Source organism: Phocoena sinus, chromosome 11, assembly GCF_008692025.1.
Source record: "Phocoena sinus isolate mPhoSin1 chromosome 11, mPhoSin1.pri, whole genome shotgun sequence".
Taxonomy (NCBI): domain Eukaryota; kingdom Metazoa; phylum Chordata; class Mammalia; order Artiodactyla; family Phocoenidae; genus Phocoena; species Phocoena sinus.
The window spans coordinates 51,683,659-51,704,298 of NC_045773.1; the positions used below are offsets into that span (position 1 = coordinate 51,683,659).

General features: G+C 44.4%; 1 protein-coding gene across 1 annotated transcript in view; it reads right to left on the reverse strand.

The window, feature by feature from the left end:
• CRTAP (cartilage associated protein) overlaps window positions 1-18,223 on the reverse strand; it is a 35,113-nt gene extending 16,890 nt beyond the window's left edge. The window contains exons 1-3 of the mRNA XM_032649880.1: window positions 17,739-18,223; window positions 12,262-12,411; window positions 5,116-5,287 (exon numbers count right to left, since the gene is read on the reverse strand). Coding sequence (XP_032505771.1) covers window positions 5,116-5,287; window positions 12,262-12,411; window positions 17,739-18,209 — 793 coding nt within the window. The 5' untranslated portion in view covers window positions 18,210-18,223. The remainder of the gene's footprint in view (window positions 1-5,115; window positions 5,288-12,261; window positions 12,412-17,738) is intronic.
• Between the last annotated feature and the right edge of the window lie 2,417 nt (window positions 18,224-20,640).

The following is a 20,640-nucleotide window of genomic DNA, read 5'->3' on the forward strand; positions in this document are numbered from 1 at the left end:
CCCGGGTGCCACAACTAGAGAGGGGAAAACCCTCACGCCACAACTAGAGAGAAGCCCGCGTGCCACAACAAAGAGCCCGCTCCACAAGAAAAGATCCCGCATTCCTTAACGAAGATCCCATGTGCTACAACTAAGACCTGAAGCCACCAAAACAAAAAAGAAATATGACAAATAAATAGGAAATGTGATCCTGGACAAGATCTTGAACCAGGGAAAAAAGTTGCTAGCAAGGACATTATTGTGACAGTTGACAAAATTGGAATATGGACTGTAGATTGGATAAAAGTATTGTATTGATGTTGGGACTTCCCTGGCAGTCCAGTGGTTAGGACTCCGAGCTTCCACTGCAGGGTGACCGGGTTCGATCCCTGGTCGGGGAACTAAGATTCCACATGCCATACGGCCAACAAAAGTATCGTATCGATGTTAAGTTGCCTGAATTTGATAACTATCCTGTGGATACGTAGAGAATATTGTTCTTAGGAAATACACTGAAAGATTATGGGGTAAAGCGTCGTGATGTCCGCAACCTGCTCTCAAAATGTCCTGCAATAAAAATAACTATATACACACACATACAGAGAGAATGATAGTAAATGTGCACAAGGTCAAAACTTGGTGAATATGGGTAAGGAGTATGTGAGAGTTCTTTGTACTACTTTTGTAACTTCTCTACAGTTTTGAAATTACAGTTGACCCTTGAACAACACGGGTTTGAACTGCATAGGTCCACTTACATGCAGATTTTTTTCAATGGTAAATACTACTGTACCATACGATTCTTGGTTGGTTGAATCCCTGGATGTAGAACCATGAATTCGGAGGAATTATGGATACAGAGGAACAAAGGACATGGTGGACAAACTATTAAGTCATACTCGGATCTTCAACAGCACTGAGGGTCAGTGCCCTTCACAGGCTTAGCTGCCCTGCGGCATGTGGGGTCTTATCTCCCTGACCAGGGATCGAACCCACATCACCTGCAGTGGAAGGTGGATTCTAAACCACTGGACCACCAGGGAAGTCCTGGTGACATTAATTTTTAAGGATTTGGTTAAGGTGCTTTCCAGTGTTCAAGGGTCAACTGTATTTTAAAATAAAACTTAAAAAATCCCTAAATATCTATCTATCTAAGGTATATCAAAGAAACGAATAAAGAAAGGTTACCTTTGGGGGTGAGTGAAATGAATAGGAGAGATGTGGATGGAAGCAAGACTTCTCTGAGTGTGACTTTTTAAAATAGTTTTCACTCAAACAGATGAATATTCTATATATTCAAAAAAAACTAAACAATAAAAAGGAAAAATCAAGCAAGCCTCCAGATTGAAAACACACTAAAATAAACCTAGATGTATATCCAATTGGTACCACACAGAGAAAAGAACAGATCACAGTAACTGAATATTCTTAGTGGGATATAGTGTAAGGAAGCACAGTCTAATAGAAATACAATGTGAGCCACATATGTAATTGTTAATTTTCTAGTGCAACATTAAAAAAAAAACTAAAAAGAAACAAGTGACATTAATATTAATAACATATTTTTAACCCAGAAATGTCCAAAATATTATCATTTCAACACGTAATCAATATAAAAAATTACTAATGAGATATTCATTATCCTTTTTTTTGTACTAATTCTGCAAAATCCAGTATCTACATTATACTCAGAGCACGTCTCAGATTGGACCAGTCACCATTCAAGTGTTCAGCAGCCACGATCAGCTGGTGGCTACCATGCTGGACGGCACAGATCTAAGGACTAAAAGAACTTCAAAGACATCACAAATGTCACTCAGAAGTTTTATTGTTAATATTTATATTGGTGTGATACATTTGAGACCATATTATGTTCATTGTAAGAAAAGCAAATAAATAAATATTCTACGTTATAGAGATGTAAGATTTTCACTGTAAGAAAAAAGTATACAAATAAAAAGTGAAAGAGGGAATTCCCCGGTGGTTCAGTGGTTAGGACTCCTCACTTTCACTGCTGAGGGCGTGGGTTCAATCCCAGGTCAGGGAACTAAGATTCCCCAAGCCGTGTGGAGGGGTTAAAAAAAAAAAAAAATTGGGCTTAAAAAAAAAAAAAAATACAGAGGACAGAGAACTATGGGATACAACCAGCAAAATCCAGACTGTGGGAATCTCTATAGGACAAATAACACAGTTTCTGCAATAACAAGGAGAGAAAAAAGAAATGGTGGGAGGATTTATAGATTAAGAGATTTAAAAGATAACCAGGGGCTTCCCTGGTGGCACAGAGGTTAAGAATCCACCTGCCGGGCTTCCCTGGTGGCGCAGTGGTTGAGAGTCCGCCTGCCGATGCAGGGGACACGGGTTCGTGCCCCGGTGTGGGAGGATCCCACATGCCGCGGAGCGGCTGGGTCCGTGAGCCATGGCCACTGAGCCTGCGCGTCCGGAGCCTGTTGCTCCGCAACGGGAGAGGCCACAACAGTGAGAGGCCCGCGTACCGCAAAAAAAAAAAAAAAAAAAAAAAAAAAAAAAAAAGAATCCACCTGCCAACGCATGGGAAATGGGTTTGAGCCCTGGTCCAGGAAGATCCCACATGCCACGGAGCAACTGAGCCCGTGTGCCACAACTACTGAAGCCTGCATGCCTAGAGCCCATGCTCCTCAGCAAGAGAAGCCACTGCGATGAGAAGCCCGTGCACTGCAACGAAGAGTAGCCCCCGCTCGCTGCAACTAGAGAAAGCCCACACGAAGCAACGAAGACCCAACACAGCCAAAAATAAATAAATAAATAATTTTTAAAAAATTAAAAAAATAAAAGATAACCAATTTGCTAGAATATGGATGAAGCTTGAGGACATTATGCTAAGTGAAATAGGCCAGTCATAAGAGGACTAATACTGTATGATTCTGCTTATATGAGGTACCCAGAGTAATCAAATTCATAGACACAGAAAGAAAAATGGTGGTTGCTAGGGACTGGGAAGGAGGAAGATGGAGAGTTAGTGTTTAATGGGTACGGAGTTTCAGTTTGGGAAGATGAAAAAGTTCTGGAGATGGATGGTGGTGATGGCTACACGACAATGTGAATATACTTACTGCCATGGAACTGTACACTTACACACGGTTAAAATAGTAAAGTTTTGTTCAAAATAAAAGTTTAAGAAGATAACCAAATGCAATGTGTGGAACTTATTTTGAACATGATTCAAACCAATAAATTGGGAATTCCCTGGCCGTGGTTAGGACTCCATACTTTCACTGCTGGGGGCCCAGGTTCAATCCCTGGTCGGGTAACTAAGATCCCACAAGTTGCGCAGTGGGGCCAAAAAGAAAACACACAAAAAACCCAACAAATTGTAAATTTAAGGAACACACATTTATGACATTTCTGAGATGACTGGGACACTGGATATTTGATGATGAGATCAAGGAACTGTTGTTAAAATTCTTTTAGGTGTGATGGTTCAGTGGTTGAAAAAAAAGAGTTCTTATCTTTTGGAGGTACCTACTGAAACATTACAAATGAAGTGATAACAACATCTGGGATTTGCTTCAAAATAACATGCGGGATTTCCCTGGTGGTCCAGTGGTTAAGACTCCGAGCTCCTGATGCAGGTGCACCGGATTCGATCCCTGGTCAGGGAACTAAATCCCGCATGCTGCAGCGAAGATCCCACATGCCACAACTAAGACCTGGCACAGCCAAATAAATAAATAAATAAAATTTTAAAATAATAATATAAGAGGTTAAGTGGGTGGGAATTAGATGACACCCAGTTGACCCTGAGTTGACAATAGTGAAGCTGCGTCATGGTGACATGGGGTTTCTTTACACTCTTCTATTCTTAGTATATGTTTGAAATTTTCCACAATAAAAAGGTTTTTGTTAAGAAAAATAAAGGTACTCTGTGGAAAAAGAGATCCATGAGCAAAACAGTGATTAAAAAACAAAAACAGGGCTTCCCTGGTGGTGCAGTGGTTGAGAATCTGCCTGCCAATGCAGGGGACACAGGTTGGAGCCCTGGTCTGGGAAGATCCCACATGCTGCAGAGCAACTAGGCCCGTGAGCCACAACTACTGAGCCTGCGCATCTGGAGCCTGTGCTCCACAACAAGAGAGGCCGCAATAGTGAGAGGCCCGCACACCACGATGAAGAGTGGCCCCCGCTCACCGCAACTGGAGAAAGCCCTCACACAGAAACGAAGACCCAACACAGCCAAAAATAAATTAATAAATAAAAAACAAAAACGAAAACTATCCTGGATTCAATAACTGTAAAAGAGCTGCCTACCCCAGGGTTTCTGAGAGCCATTAACCATCACAGGGCACAGAGACTCCAAGAGGCAGACGGTGCTCAGGCCAATCTCAGACCTATCTGACCTGGGTCCCCTTCCTGCAAGGTGCAGTTTGAGCATCCGTGTTCCCAAACCACTTAGGGACATCTCTTGGCCATTTCCCATTCTCTGGAGCATTGCTGCCCACTACTGGTTAAGGAGACACCCTAGGGCTATTTATGTGTTTTCAATTGTTTTTCTTTCTTTTTTTTTGGCTGCACCGTGAAGCATGTGGGAATCTTAGTTTCCGGACCAGGGATCGAACCCACGACCCCTGCAGTGGAAGCACAGAGTCTTAACCACTGGACTGCCAGGGAAGTCCTCAATTTTCTTCATTCTTTCCTGTGTTGTCTAGACTTCCTATAATAAGCATGAATTATTTTATAGTCAGAAAATTTTTTTCCCAAAAGTTATCTTAGTGATGACTAATTAGAGGTTCATTATACTCTTCATTTTATCTTGATGTGTGCTGAAAAATTGCCATCATCAAAGTTATCTCCCTAAGGTGAGGCATGAGTTGCTTTGGGGCCCATTTTAATTTTTCCAAAAGCCTGTGGGAATCTGTAATCAAGTAGGGTTGATTAGACAGACCTTCTCTGCTGGCCTGTATCTAGACACCATACTCACTGTTTCTCCAGAAGCTCCCGCCAAACCAGAGGCTGATCCATACATATGTCAGCCACCCCAGTTACCCTTTCTTATTTAAGCTCAAAAGTTCCTCAGAGGCCACTCAAGTACCTAGAAGGCATGTAGAACCCACAGGGGCAGCTATGCCATTTATGTCGAGGACACAACCCACCACTAACCTGCTATGGAAAGATAGAAATCCTTGAAGTCCTTGATCTCCCGGGAGCCCTCACAGGCAGCAAGACACTCATAAAAGGCCTTGAAGAAGTCAGGAAGGGCCAGCTCCATGTCCGTGATGCATGTCCTCCAGTTCTCACCGTTGTACCCCCGCACGGCTCGGATGAACAGGCTCTGGAATCATCAGAAAGTCTACAAATAATAAATGATGGAGAGGATGTGGAGAAAAGGGAATCCTCCTACACTGTCGGTGGGAATGTAAATTTGTACAGCCACTATGGAGAACCGTAATGACGGTCCTCAAAAAACTAAAACTAGAGCTACCATATGACCCAGCAACCCCATTCCTGGGCATATATCCAGAGAAAACTCTAAATTCAAAAAGATACATGCATCCCTATGTTCATAGCAGCACTATTTACAATAGCCAAGACATGGAAGCAACCTAAGTGTCCATCAACAGGTTGCATGGATAAAGAAGATGGAATATTACTCAGCCATAAAAAAGAGTGAAATAATGCCATTTGCAGCAACATAGATGGACCTAGAGATGATCATACTAAGTGAAGTAAGCCAGACAGAGAAAGACAAATACCATATGATATCACTTATATGTAGAATCTAAAAAATGATGCAAATGAACTTGTATACAAAACAGAAATAGGCTCACAAAGTAGGAAAACAAACTTATGGTTATCAAAGGGGAAAGGGGTAGGGGAGGGATAAACTGGGAATTTGGGATTAACAGATACACACTACTATATATAAAATAGGTAAACAACAAGGACCTACTGCATAGCACAGGGAACTATATTCAATAGCTTGTAATAACCTATAATAGAAAGAATCTGAAAAATAATACATATATATATATTCTATGTATAACTGAATCACTCTGCTATACACCTGAAACACTGTACATCCACTATACTTCAATTTTAAAAAAACCAAAAACAAACAAACAAACAAAAAGCAGGCTCTGGAAAGCAGAGAGAAGCCAAGGAAGGTCCAGACATGAAGGGAGAGAGATCTGTCCTCCTGAAAGGAATCAGACCATCATCAAGCCCTACTCTCATTAGCTCTGGAGAAACCATGCTCACTCTTAATTATAAATAGGAAACCAATCAGTAACTTACCTATATCTAGATTTTTCTACCCTGTTCACAGTGGTACACTTATTTTATTTAATTCAAAAACTAGCAGGCACAATCCACCAGAGGGCAGCCAGCAGAAGGAAGAACTACAATCCTGCAGCCTGCAGAACGAAAACCACATTCATTCACAGAAGGACAGACAAAATGAAAAGGCAGAGGGCTGTGTACCAGATGAAGGAACAAGATAAAACCTCAGAAAAACAATTAAATGAAGTGGAGATAGGCAACATTCCAGAAAAAGAATTCAGAATAATAATAGTGAAGATGACCCAGGACCTCGGAAAAGGAATGGAGACAAAGATCAAGATGTCATAAATGTTTAACAAAAACCTAGAAGAATTAAAGAACAAACAAACAAAGATGAACAATACAATAACTGAAATGAAAAATACACCAGAAGGAATCAATAGCGGAATAACTGAGGCAGAAGAATGGATAAGTGACCTAGAAGACAGAATGGTGGAATTCACTGCTGCGGAACAGAATAAAGAAAAAAGAATGAAAAGAAATGAAGACAGCCTAAGAGACCTCTGGGACAACATTAAACGCAACAACATTCACATTATAGGGATCCCAGAAGGAGAAGAGAGAGAGAAAGGACCTGAGAAAATGTTTGAAGAGATTATAGTCGAAAACTTCCCTAACATGGGAAAGGAAATAGCCACCCAAGTCCAGGAAGCGCAGAGTCCCAGGCAGGATAAACCCAGGGAGAAACACACCAAGACACATAGCAACAAAATTTACAAAGAAAAATTATTAAAGGTAGCAAGTGAAAATGACAAATAACATTCAAGGAAACTCCCATAAGGTTAACAGCTGATTTCTCAGCAGCAACTCTACAAGCCAGAAGGGAGTGACACGATACATTTAAAGTGATGAAAGGGAAGAACCTACAACCAAGATTACTCTACCCAGCAAGGATCTCATTCAGATTCGATGGAGAAATCAGAAGTTTTACAGACAAGTGAAAGCTAAGAGAATTCAGCACCACCAAACCAGCTCTACAACAAATGCTAAAGGAAGTTCTCTAAGTGGGAAACACAAGAGAAGAAAAGGCCCTATGAAAACAAACCCAAAACAATTAAGAAAATGGTAATAGGAACATACATATTGATAATTACCTTAAATGTGACTGGATTAAATGCTCCAATCAAAAGACAAAGGCTCGCTGAATGGATACAAAAACAAGACCCATATATATGCTGTCTATAAGAGACCCACTTCAGACCTAAGGACATATACAGACTGAAAGTGAGGGGATGGAAAAAGATATTCCATGCAACTGGAAGTCAAAAGAAAGCTGGAGTAGCAATACTCATATCAGATAAAATAGACTTTAAAATAAAGAATGTTACAAGAGACAAGGAAGGACACTACATAATGATCAAGGGATCAATCCAAGAAGAAGATATAACAATTATAAATATATATGCACCCAACATAGGAGCACCTCAACACATAAGGCAAATGCTAACAGCTATAAAAGAGGAAATCAACAGTAACACAATAATTGTTGGGGACTTTAACACCTCACTTACACCAGTGGGCAGATCATCCAGAGAGAAAATTAATAAGGAAACACAAGCTTTAAATGACACAATAGACCAGATAGATTTTTTTTTTTGATACTTATAGGACATTCCATCCAAAAACAGCAGATTACACTTTCTTCTCAAGTGCACATGGGACATTCTCCAGGATAGATCACATCTTGGGTCACACATCAAGCCTCAGTAAATTTAAGAAAATTGAAATCATATCAAGGATCTTTTCCAACCACAATGCTATGAGATTAGAAAAAATTACAGGGGAAAAAATGTAAAAATCACAAACACGTGGAGGCTAAACAGTATGTTACTAAATAACCAAGAGATCACTGAAGAAATCAAAGAGGAAATCAAAAAATACCTAGAGACAAATGACAACAAAAACACAACGATCTAAAACCTATGGAATGTTTCTAGCAATACAATCCTACCTTAAGAAGCATGAAAAATCTCAAATAAACAATCTAACCTTATACCTAAAGGAACTAGAGAAAGAAGAACAAACAAAACCCAAAGTTAGCTGAAGGAAGGAAATCATAAAGATCAGAGCAGAAATAAATGAAATAGAAACAAAGAAAACAATAGCAAAGATCAATAAAACTAAAAGGTGATTCTTTGAGAAGATAAATGAGATTGATAAACCTTTAGCCAGACTCATCAAGAAAAAGAGGGAGAGGACTCAAATCAATAAAATTAGAAATGAAACAGGAGAAGTTACAATGGACACCGCAGAAATACAAAGCATCATAAGAGACTACTACAAGCAACTCTATGCCAATAAAATAGACAAGCTGGAAGAAATGGACAAATTCTTAAAAAGATATAACCTTCCAAGACTGAACCAGGAAGAAACAGAAAATACGAACAGACCAATCACAAGTAATGAAATTGAAATTGTGATTAAAACTCTTCAAACAAACAAAAGTCCAGGACCAGGTGGCTTCACAGGTGAATTCTATCAAACATTTAGAGAAGAGCTAACACCTCATCCTTCTCAAACTCTTCCAAAATATTGCAGAGGAAAGAACACTCCCAAACTCATTTCACGAGGCCACCATCACCCTGATACAAAAACCAGACAAAGATACTACAAAAAAAGAAAATTACAGACCAATATCACTGATGAATACAGATGCAAAAATCCCCAACAAAACACTAGCAGACAGAATCCAACAACACATTAAAAGGATCATACCGGGCTTCCCTGGTGGCGCAGTGGTTGAGAGTTCGCCTGCCGATGCAGGGGACACAGGTTCGTGCCCCGGTCCAGGAAGATCCAACATACCGCGGAGCGGCTGGGCCCGTGAGCCATGGCCGCTGAGCCTGCGTGTCCGGAGCCTGTGCTCCGCAACGGGAGAGGCCACAACAGTGAGAGGCCCGCGTACCACAAAAAAAAAAAGAAAAAAAAAAGAAGGATTGTACCATGATCAAGTGGGATTTATCCCAGGGATGCAAGGATTCTTCAATATACGCAAATCAATGAATGTGATAAACCATATTAACAAACTGAAGAATAAAAACCATATGATCATCTCAATAGATGCAGAAAAAGCTTTTGACAAAATTCAACACCCATTTATGATAAAAACTCTCCAGAAAGTGGGCATAGAGGGAACCTACCTCAACATAATAAAGGCCATATACGACAAACCCACAGCAAACATCACTCAATGGTGAAAAACTGAAAGCATTTCCTCTAAGATTAGGAACAAGACAAGATGTCCACTCTCGCCACTATTATTCAACATTGTTTTGGAAGTCCTAGCCATGGCAATCAGAGAAGAAAAAGAAATAAAAGGAATACGAAGTGGAAAAGAAGAAGTAAAACTGTCACTCTTTGCAGATGACATGATACTATAAATAGAGAATCCTAAAAATGCCACCAGAAAACTACTAGAGCTAATCAATGAATCTGGTAAAGTTGCAGGATACAAAATTAATGCACAGAAGTCTCTTGCATACCTATACACTAATGATGAAAAATCAGAAAGAGAAACTAAGGAAACAATCCCATTCACCACTGCAATAAAAAGAATAAAATACCTAGGAATAAACCTACCTAAAGAGGTAAAACACCTGTACTCAGAAAACTATAAGACACTGATGAAAGAAAGCAAAGACGACACAAACTGATGGAGAGATATACCATGTTCTCTCTTTCGTTCAGATTATTTTCAAATCACTGTTTAGTATTGTGTGTCTTATCTTAATTAAAAAAAAAAGTAACAGGCACTTGATAATAAAATCAAGTTTGAATAAAGGAAAAAGAGAAAACTCTAGTGACAGAAACCAGAGCAGTGGCTGCCAGGAGTCGGGGGTAGGGCAAAGCCTGGACTGCACAGGGTTATGAGGGAACTTTTTAGGGGAGAAGAAAATATTCTACATCATGATTGTGGTGGTACCTTTGACAAAACTCATCGAATTACACACTTAAAATTAGTAAATAAGTTTTACATCAATTCAAGGAAAAGATAAAGCTTAAGCAAGTGTCAGATACCCCTCCCCCTAACAGTGAAGTATGAACTAGGAGTGCCACACATCAGTACAAGTTCCTGGAGAGGGCAGCCGCGTGCCAGATAGTGGAAATGTCAAGGAATTTCTGCTAACTGTTGCCTAGAGCAGGTAAAAGAAATAATTAGGGCTGAGGAAGCAGCCTGGTTTCACAAGAAATAAGTGGAGATCTTGGATGCATGCGGAAACCTGCCAAATTGGAGGGGCCAAGACAGGTCTTGAAATACGCATGGGGCTCTCCATTTGTAGTTTTGTTTTCAGTTGCTCTGGTATGGGGGTATTTGAGGGTCACCCCTGGGACCTGAAATTTTCACCCAACTAAAGGCCTCAGGTTAAGAAGGTGGGTCTCCTTATACCTCCTGGGCAGGCAGCATCTCCTGGAAACAAGACAGGCAGAGAGCTGAAGGGGCTTTGTCTGGAGATTGGGTACAAGAGCAGCAACACCAGGCCGCTGGCTCTGCAGAAATGGCAGCGTGGCAGCAGCAAGAAAGCCCTGCAGAGAGAGGAAGCCCCTGGGCACGGTGGGGATGGTGGGGAGGGGGCAGCCCGCCACACCCATTAGGACTCCAAAGAGGGCAAGAAGGGTGCAGCTGCTTGCAGTAAAGCACAGTGCATTCTGCTCCCCAAACCCTACCCCAAAAATGACAGGAAAGAAAGTAAAAAGACTTCAGTCCTTTTATGGGAGAACTGGAAAGGAGCAAGCAGCAGACAAGAGATTTCAACAGCTTTTGGAAAGACAAAAAACCAAATTATCAGAGAGGAGGGACCTCAGAGCAGGTGAGCTACACACTCGTAGGCACCTGCAGGCACCAGGGACCACGGAGGCTGGCACAAGGCATGGGAAAGAAAGCAGGGCTGAAAGTCTGAAAGAGCTGTTGGAACCCTGGGTTCGCCCACCAGCGCCCACCTGCTCACCTAAGGTCCACACCTCCCAAAGCCACTCCTTGCCAGAGATTGGTGGTCTATTCTAGAGACTCTACCCATAAAGGCTGAGGGGCCAGGGAGCAGGCATAGCAGAGCTGAGTCGAGGCATGGGCTGAAAACCAGGAAGCAGGTAAGGTCTCAGACTCAGCTGTGAGACCCCCATCCCTCTCCCGAGACTGGCTCTCAGACACCAGTAGAGAAGCACGGACACCCCACCAGCCCTGCATGAGGCTGGAGAATCCTTCCCTAGAAAACTGAAGGGCTCCAGGAAAGAGACTTCGCCCACTATGTTTGAGGGTCACCACCAGTGAAAAAGTGAGCTTGAGATCTGGTCCCACGATAGGAAACCCTGGAGTCAGACCTTAGGATCTAACGGCTCCCATGGGTACTTTCAACACATCCCAGGTTTTCAACCCTGCCCACCCTCCACTAGTACCCACACCCCCAGAGCCCGAGCTCCACAGGGCCGGACAACAGTAAGTGCTCAAAGGGCTCAGATTCTTCCTCTTCTTATTATCCTCATTCATTCTCATCAGAATTCCGCTCTGCAGATGCAGACTTAAGTAGCCTCCAATCTGTCAAGTCAGTCCTCCTAGCGCCTCTATTTCCTTTCCAACTTAAGATATAAAGTTGTGTGTGTGTATTAATATATATGTTTCCTAGCTTCATCAGAAATGGAGAATTATATTTCTGTTTCTCCTATTCTTGGTCATTTTCAGATGATTTCCAAGACACGTCTTTATTCTACCATCTTATTCTACCATCACATGACCATATTTCTAAAATGTAGCATTTAAAAAGAAAGTGGCTTTAAAATCATCATGGAAAGTAAAACTGCATTCTTAAATGGATCAACTAGGTGTTAAAAAGGCAATCATTTCTATTGTCATAATATTCACTAAATGTCATCAAAAATCACTAGCAGTCCTTTGATGTCAATAGATGTTCACTGAGATACGCTTCTTTGACAGCTCGCATTGCAAATAACCACTGTGTAAAAATGCAAATATACCTCATACAACTTGGTTTCCAAGTCTTTAATGTAGTCCTCAGCATCGGGCAGGCTCTTATAATAAGCCATGTTTCTCTTCATCATTTCATCATCAGGATGCTTCAGTAGAAAGGTGTGAGCAGCTGCGATGGCTTTTGGAAGATTATTTGCCTAAAGTACAAAGAAGAAAGAGAAAAGCTACTCAATGGGTGGTGAGCGTGAACGTCTGTTCAGTCCTTCGGCAACTTTGTGTTTCTACACAATGTTGGAAGCTAAGGGTTCAGTGATTTCCAAGACCCAGCAAGACCTGGTCCAGCCACTCTGGAAGAGTGTTCATTCGCTGCAGGTGAGTAGATGGCCTTCGTGTGCCTGTCCCGATCTACACCCTGCAGTCTCCACCTTACCCTGCCCTGCCCAGGAGGTTGGTGTACAGGCTGTCACAGCGGACTCCCTTGCCCCCTAGCTTCCAGTGGGTTCATCAATGAGGAGCTCCAACAGAAACCCAACAGGAGACTGAAGGAAGGGAAGAGAATAAGCCTGGGCTGTTAGTGTCCTGGTTCCCTCCCTGCAAGGTCGCTCCCTTGACTGAAGGTCACAGCCCCTCTCAAAGGGGGCCTCTCCTTCCGGTATCTCTCCTTCTGGCTTCCAGCAATTGGTCTCTCCCTTGCCCCTTCTGGCCTGGGTGGGGGAGTGTCACACCTCACTATCACTAGCCCTTGTAAATACCTGCTTTATTAAAAGTTCCTCCAACTACCCAGTATGACTATATCACATCTTTTCTGCCAGAACCTTGACAGATGTATCAATACTTTCCAGAGTCTCTCACAGAATCTCAGCTTCACTGTTCTCAGTGATTCCCACCACCTCCTCACTTACTCATCCATTCACTCAGCAAATATTTGTTGCAAGCCTCCTACACGCCAGGCACTGTTCTAGGAAATGGGTCTGTAACAATGAGCAAAACAGGGAAAGAATCCCTGCCTTTACGTACTGGACATGCAGGTGAGCCCTCCCTATTTCCGTAACCTTGATCAAGAGCCTCTTTTTTTTTTTTTTGGTGGGGGGACATGCCTCCTTATGACCTGTTTATTTCAAGTAACTGACCCAACCTGTACCAAATGGATTCATTTCCTCTCTCTCTTCTCTATCTATATATACAGATACACACCCACACATCATATACATGGGTCTACGGGTGAATACTTGCAGATAGACATGTTGACATGTAACTTTACTATTTCATGGATATATGTGTACTAATATATTTTATACACTATATAATATATAATGTAATATATGTAATACATTATAATTAAAATGTATATAATTATTTTTGTAAATAAGTTCATTTGTATCTTTTTTCTTAGATTCTGCATATAAGTGATATCATATGATATTTCTCTGTCTGACTTACTTCACTCAGTATGACAGTCTCTAGCAACTCCATGTTGCTGCAAATGGCATTTCATTCTTTTTTATGGCTGAGTAATATTGCATTGTATATATGTTCCACATCTTCTTTATCCATTCATCTGTCGATGGACATTTAGGTTGCTTCCATGTCACAGCTATTGTAAACAATGCTGCAATGAACATTGAGGTGCATGCATCCTTTCAGACCGTGTTTTTCTCCAGATACATGCCCAGGAGTGGGTTTGTTGGGTCATATGGTAGCTCTATTTTTGTTTTTTTAAGGAACCTCTGTACTGTTCTCCACAGTGGCTGTACCAATTTACACTCCCACTAACAGTATAGGAGGGCTCCCTTCTCTCCACACCCTCTCCAGCATTTATTGTTTGTGAATTTTTTGATGATAGCATCTTTTGTGCCATCCTGTGTTCTGTCTCCCTGCTTTTCACACCTCTTTGTGGTCTCAGCTAATGTGTCTGTCTCCCCCTCCAGACTCTGAGCCCTGAAGGACCCAGCAGTGTCATTCATGTCTGCACTCCTGGTACCTGGCACAGTTCCTGCAACAAAGCAGGACTTGGTAAGTACCAGTGATTTGGATGTAACATCACCACTGCATAATATTTTCATGAAATTAATTCATGTTTCCCTCTATTTTCCCCTCTCTCTCTTCTCCCCACTAGGTGGTGGTCAGCTGATTCTGAGTTTCACTGCCTCATGGGAGGTAGCTGTCTGGTCAGGACACAGAAACATGACAAAAGCCCCTGTACCCTTGAGAGAACTTGGCAAGTATGGGAAGAGGAGTAAAATGGGAGAGGGAGCTGCAGGAAGAAGCTGACTGGCCTGGAAGAAGAAGAGGGAGGAAGGGGAACCCTCTAGGCCAGAAGAACGTCCCCCTTGGGGTCTGCAGGGGCAGCAAGGTCTGTGGCCCTTGACCTTCAGGTTTGGCACCTGCAGGCGGAGCCCAGGAGAGCAGAAGTCCTTAGAGAGGAATGGGATGTTCTGGGGGCGGGAGGCTCAAGGAGGCCCTCGATGGGCAGCCGAGGATAGGGACATCTCCCTGTGTGGACATGCGAGCAGCAAACAGAGGACCCCCCCCGATGTCCTGACTCCTCGGTGCCCTGGAATCACAGCACAACCTGGTGGGGGCGAGGGGAGGCCCCCGGATCTCGTGCACAGGGACTCCTTCAGCCAATCCAGAGGGACATTCTGGGGCAAGAATTAGGGAATTCAGTTTGGAGAGAGAAAAATAAAGGGATACTTGGCACACTCTGGATTTCTGAGAATCAAAGGATAGCACATACCTGTGCAAAATTGCCCCAGCATGGGAGCCCAGTCATTTGGAGACAATGGCAGTGGCCGCCCTGGAGGAGTGATGGGTGGTGATAACGACAGACTCCCAGAAGCCAGTGTTGATATTTGCGGAATGCCAGCTAGTGACCTGGAGTGCGACTGCCTTTTTTTTTTTTTTGGCTCTGCTGCCGGCTGCTTGTGGGATCTTAGCTCATGGACCAGGGATGGAACTCTGGGCTGGGGCGGGGGCGGAAGGGGGATGGGGAAGCACAGAGTCCTAACCACTGGACCACAAGAGAATTCCCAGAACTGCCTTTGAAAGAGTTCTACAGACAGCTTTATACTCCTGGCTGGAAAAAGGCCAGTCTGGCAGCCAGAAGGAAGGAAAGAGTATGAATGCAGCCCTTTTTAAAGCATGTGCCGATGAAATTAGATTCTCTGATTCTCAGAAGAGCACTTAGAAAGAGTGGCACAGAGTGGGATTTTTAAGGCCTCTCACTCAGGACCTGAGTTTTACAAAATGGAATCCCTTCCTGAAGGATGATTTTATTCATTTTTAACTCCAGCTCTGTCAGCTGGAGCATGGAGCCACATCTTGACAGCTAAACCTCTGACAGCCCCCAGGCAGGTTTTAGAGAAGGAGTGGGTGGGGGAACCTACCCTGCCATGGGTTCCTGAGAGACAGCCACCTGCATGAGAGGCTCCCAGTCACCTGCCAAACCAGCCACCCCTCAACCAGGGAAGGACAGAGTCCAGGTCCAGGCAAAGAGGGGGTAAGCATGCCTGCGAGGCAGCCAGCTCTGTCAGCTCAGAGTTCAACAGTAATCAAGGATTTGATAAAGCGCTGGGGCCCACCTGTTCCTCGGCCTGTGGGGAAGATGAGCATTTCATGGAGATGGCGGCCACAGAGAGAACCCACAGCTCATGACATGAACCTAAGTCAGGCTTGGGGCATGAAACCTACCGTGGTTTCAGATCCTGCTAGAGCAGGAAGCACCATCCATCTCCAGTACCTGTCGCCAGCTGTCAGGTGCCAGGTAGAATGAATATGCCTGTCACCAATTATTTCCTCTCTACCCAGAAACAGAGTTTGAAAATATAAACTCCATTAAGGAAAAAAAAAAAATCAGCCATACAATATCATCACCCCAAATCACTTTTTCAGTGATTTTCAGTTGAAGCAATTAAGTGAAAGTTCTGGTTTATTTATAAAATTCTAAACTTCTCCCTGCCCTGTAAGTGATCTCAAAATACTAAGACAGATGGTATTATACTGACTTTTGTTTTTTGGCTGCACCCCACAGCTTGCAGGATCCTAGTTCCCTGACCTGGGATCAAACCCATGCCCCCTGCCGTGAAGTGCAGAGCCTTAACCACTGGACCGCCAGGGAATTCCCTATACTGACTTATAAGTAAGTGATTGTTACAAGACCTACAAAGGGTTTTGAGAGAAGCTATGAACTTCCTAACCTTTGAGGATGTCAGGATGGAGGAAACCCCTGCCTTCCGGTCACATTGTAGCACTGCAGTCCCCTCCTCCCTGCAGCACTTGTTTCAAAGTCATCTGTATATTAGAGAAATCAGAGCTTCCACTATTCTCCAGGTTTAAAAATAAAACATTTTCCCCTCGATTATGTGACTCAAAATTGGCTCAGACTGTATTTGCCAAAAGTTCTACAAAAAAGAGAGAGGATTAAAACGAGTCCTTTTTAGCGTAAAAAATACTGCTTGTATGAGTCAGCCATTATTTCTGCATTTCATACATTCTGGAAATGTATTAATCTTATCCCCGTTCTATTTTAAAATTGTCTTTTTATTGCCAGGACAAACATTCACAAATCTGATACTTATATAAAGTTGTAATCAGGCATAGAAATAACCCAGCTTTTCTCCTATTTAGGGTTTCTGCTATTTTATGGCTCATATGAATGCAACAGACACGCAGCTCCGTTTCAGGGAAATATGAAAAACAGATCTTGCAGCCCAAAGACTGAAAGCAAAGTTTAAAAACTCATTTTCGGTTCGAGAAAGTAGAAACTAGACTTTGAGAGGGCTCTATTGGCAAAACCCGGTGAAGATCCACCAAGCTAAAACCTGTTTATCCAGTAACAGGGAATTCGGCCCCTCTTAAAACTTGTGGGTCCCCAGAGTAAGGACTTAAAGGACAGAGACTGCAATTTGTGGCTATTTTTAGCCAGCAATCACAGGCAGAATGTAAGCAGCCACAAAAAGGAGGAAGACAACTGTGTTACATTCTAGATGAAAGACAGCCAGCCCAGAGCGCCAGCCCTGATGAATCACAGCGCTCAGCTGCTTCTCCTCCAGGCAGGGAAGTGTCCTTCCAAGGAGCCCTGCCCTTTCCTGGCCTTAATTTCCTCTTTAAAAGGGACCGGCCGGCTCCGCAGGTCCTCTTCCGCCCTATTACTGAAAGGCACCACTCACTTGAGAAATGGGATTTTAACCGTATATACCAAAAAAGGAGTCTGTCTTCAAATAACACTGTGCTAGGCGTTCTATGTATGTTCTCCGCCTCAGAACAACCCTTCAAGAAAAGTATTTTCATCTCTATTGAAGATGAAGAATAGGGGGAACAGGATTTGAAGGCGTCCTTTGGCAGCGCGGGGTGGGAAAGAACTAAGTCAAGAAAGAGCGTTGGGACGCGGCCCAGGACCGAGGGACAGAGCCTGGGCCTAAGGGGCGGGGCCTAGGCTTGGGGCGGGGCGGGGCCTAGGCTTGGGGGCGGGGCGGGGCCTAGGCTTGGGGGCGGGGCGGGGCGGGGCGAGGCGAGGCGGACTTGCCTTGAAGTAGGCGAACTGCAGGAACTTGTAGGGCTCTCGGCGCTGGAAGTCGGCCAGCACTTCGCGGCTGGGCTGCGACTGGCGGAAGGCCGGCAGGCCCTGCTTGCAGCGCTTGAGGCAGTGCGCGCGGCGCAGCAGGCCCCCGAAGAGGCGCAGCTCCGGGTGGCGCGCGAGGCCGGCGGCGGGCTCGGGCTGCGGCGCCGCGCTGCAGTTGCGGTGGCAGAAGGCCTCGCTGTCGCGTAGCAGACGGTGCAGCCGCAGGCTGATCTCCAGATAGCCCACGCTCTCCGCCCAGTGCTCGCCGCTGTATTGGTCCAGCGCGTGCCGGTAGGCCGACTCGAGCGGCATCAGCTCGTCCCGAGGGAAGCTGCGGAAGCTGTAGCGCTCGTACTGGGCGCGTCCGGAGCGCAGCGCGCAGCCAGCGCACAGCAGCGCCAGCAGCGCCGCGGCCGCACGGCGCCCCGGCTCCATCGCTCCCGACGGAAGGAAGGAAGGAAGGAGGGGTGCGAGAAGGAAAGGAAGCGGGAGGACTGAGCGACGCGGCGAGCCGAATGCTGGGGAGGCGGGGACGCCAGCCTCCGGCCCGCCCCGTCCGGCTGCCCCTCCCCACCCAATCCGGGGGTCCGGGCGAAACTGCCCGCGCGGAGTGGGTGTCCTGGGGAGGGGCGCTGCCCTCTAGTTCCTGCACGATCTAACCCGTGATCCTGGGATCCACGGTTAGCTCCTTTATAAAGAGGGCGGTCTGCAAGCCAGGCGCGGCCCTAATGGATCATAGATCAGCGCTGCTTACACTTTAGAATCTCTTAGAGGACTTGTGAAAACGCAGATTCCTGGACCGTGACCCCAGAGTTTCTCATTCAGCAAGTCTGGTTGGGATGGGGGTCTGAGGATCTGCGATTCTAACCAGCACCCTGGTGAGACTGATCCTGCGGGTCCACTGCCTACACTTTGATGGCACTGCGACGACCTCATTTCAATGAAAGACAATGCATAAATAAAATTAATAAGGATGTCAGTGGCGCTTTGTAAACTGTTAAACTAATCAAGTTGAAGATGCACACCACCTTATGACTGTCATTCCACTCCTCAGAATACGCTGGAGAGGGAATTCCATGGCGGTCCGGTGGTTAGGACTCGGCGCTTTCACTACTGAGGGCGTGGGTTCAATCCCTGGTGGGGGAACTAAGATCCCGGGAGCAGTGCGGTGCGGCCAAAATTTTTAAAAAATAAATAAATAAAAGAATACGCTCGAGAAACTTGTATGTGTGCATCAAAAGATGCGGAAAGGGCTTCCCTGGTGGCGCAGTGGTTGAGAGTCCGCCTGCCGATGCAGGGGACACGGGTTCGTGCCTCGGTCCGGGAAGATCCCACGTGCCGCGGAGCGGCTAGGCCCATGAGCCATGGCCGCTGAGCCTGCGCGTCCGGAGCCTGTGCTCCGCGACGGGAGAGGCCACAGCAGTGAGAGGCCCGTGTACCGCAAAAAAAAAAAAAAAAAAGATGCGGATAGAGGGGCCTCCCTGGTGGTCCAGTGGCTAAGACTCCGTGCGCCCAATGCAGGGAGCCTGGGTTCCATCCCTGGTCAGGGAGCTAGATCCCGCATGCCGCAACGAAGATCCTGTGGGCCGCAACTAAGACCCGGTGCAGCCAAATAAATAAATTAATATTTTTTAAAACAAATAAATAATTTACAGAAAAATTAAAAGGATAGTAGAAACAATTCCTATATAGCCCTCATCCACATTCACAAATTGCTAAGTTATGCCACATTTACTTTCTCTATATTTATCTCTATGCTTTTTTCTGAATCATTTGAGAGTACATTGCATACATGGGGTCACTTCCCCCTTAATCTTTTAGTATTGATATGTATGTCCTAAGAACTAAACTAAGACAATGATCAAATTCAGGAAACTTAGCATTGATGGAGGACTAATCTATATTCCCTATTCCTGTTTTGTCAACTGTCCTAATAATGTCTTTTTTTTTTTTTTGCGGTACGCGGGCCTCTCACTGTTGTGGCCTCTCCTGTCGCGGAGCACAGGTTCCGGACGCGCAGGCTCAGTGGCCATGGCTCACGGTCCTAGCCACTCCACGGCATGTGGGATCTTCCCGGACTGGGGCACGAACCCGTGTTCCCTGCATCGGCAGGCGGACTCTCAACCACTGCACCACCAGGGAAGCCCCATAATAATGTCTTTTACAGCACTTTCTTCCCCTGGGCAGGATGTGATCCAATATCCTGTGTTGTTTCTAGCTATCTCTTCTACTTAGTGTTCTGGAATCTGAACCTTCAGCTTTTCTTGTCATACCATTGACACTGTATAAGAATACAGGCCAAAACAACAATGAGATCCACTACACACCTATTAGAGTGGCCAAAATTCAAAATACTGACAACACCAAATGCTGACAAGGATGTAGAACAACAGGAACTCTTCATTCGTTGCTGGTGGGAATACAAAATGGTGCAGCCACTTTGGAAGACACTGTGGCAGTTTCCTACCAAACTAAACATACTCTGCCATATCATCCAGCAGTTACATTCATTGATATTTACTGAAATAAATTGAAAACTTATGTCCACACAGAAACCTGCACACAAGTATTTATGTAAAAGCAGCCTTTTACATAATTGCCAAAACTTGGAAGGAAACAAGATGTCCTTCAATAGGCGAATGAATAAATAAACTGTGGTACATCCAGACGATGGAATATTACTCAGCACTAAAAATAAATGAGCTATCAAGCCGCAAAAAAGACATAGAGGAAACAAATACATTTTCCTAACTAAAAGAAGCCAATATAAAAAGGCTATATACTTACTGTATGATTCCAACTATATGGCATTCTGGAAAAGGCAAAATTTTGAAGACAGTAAAAGGATCAGTGGCTGCCAGGTGTT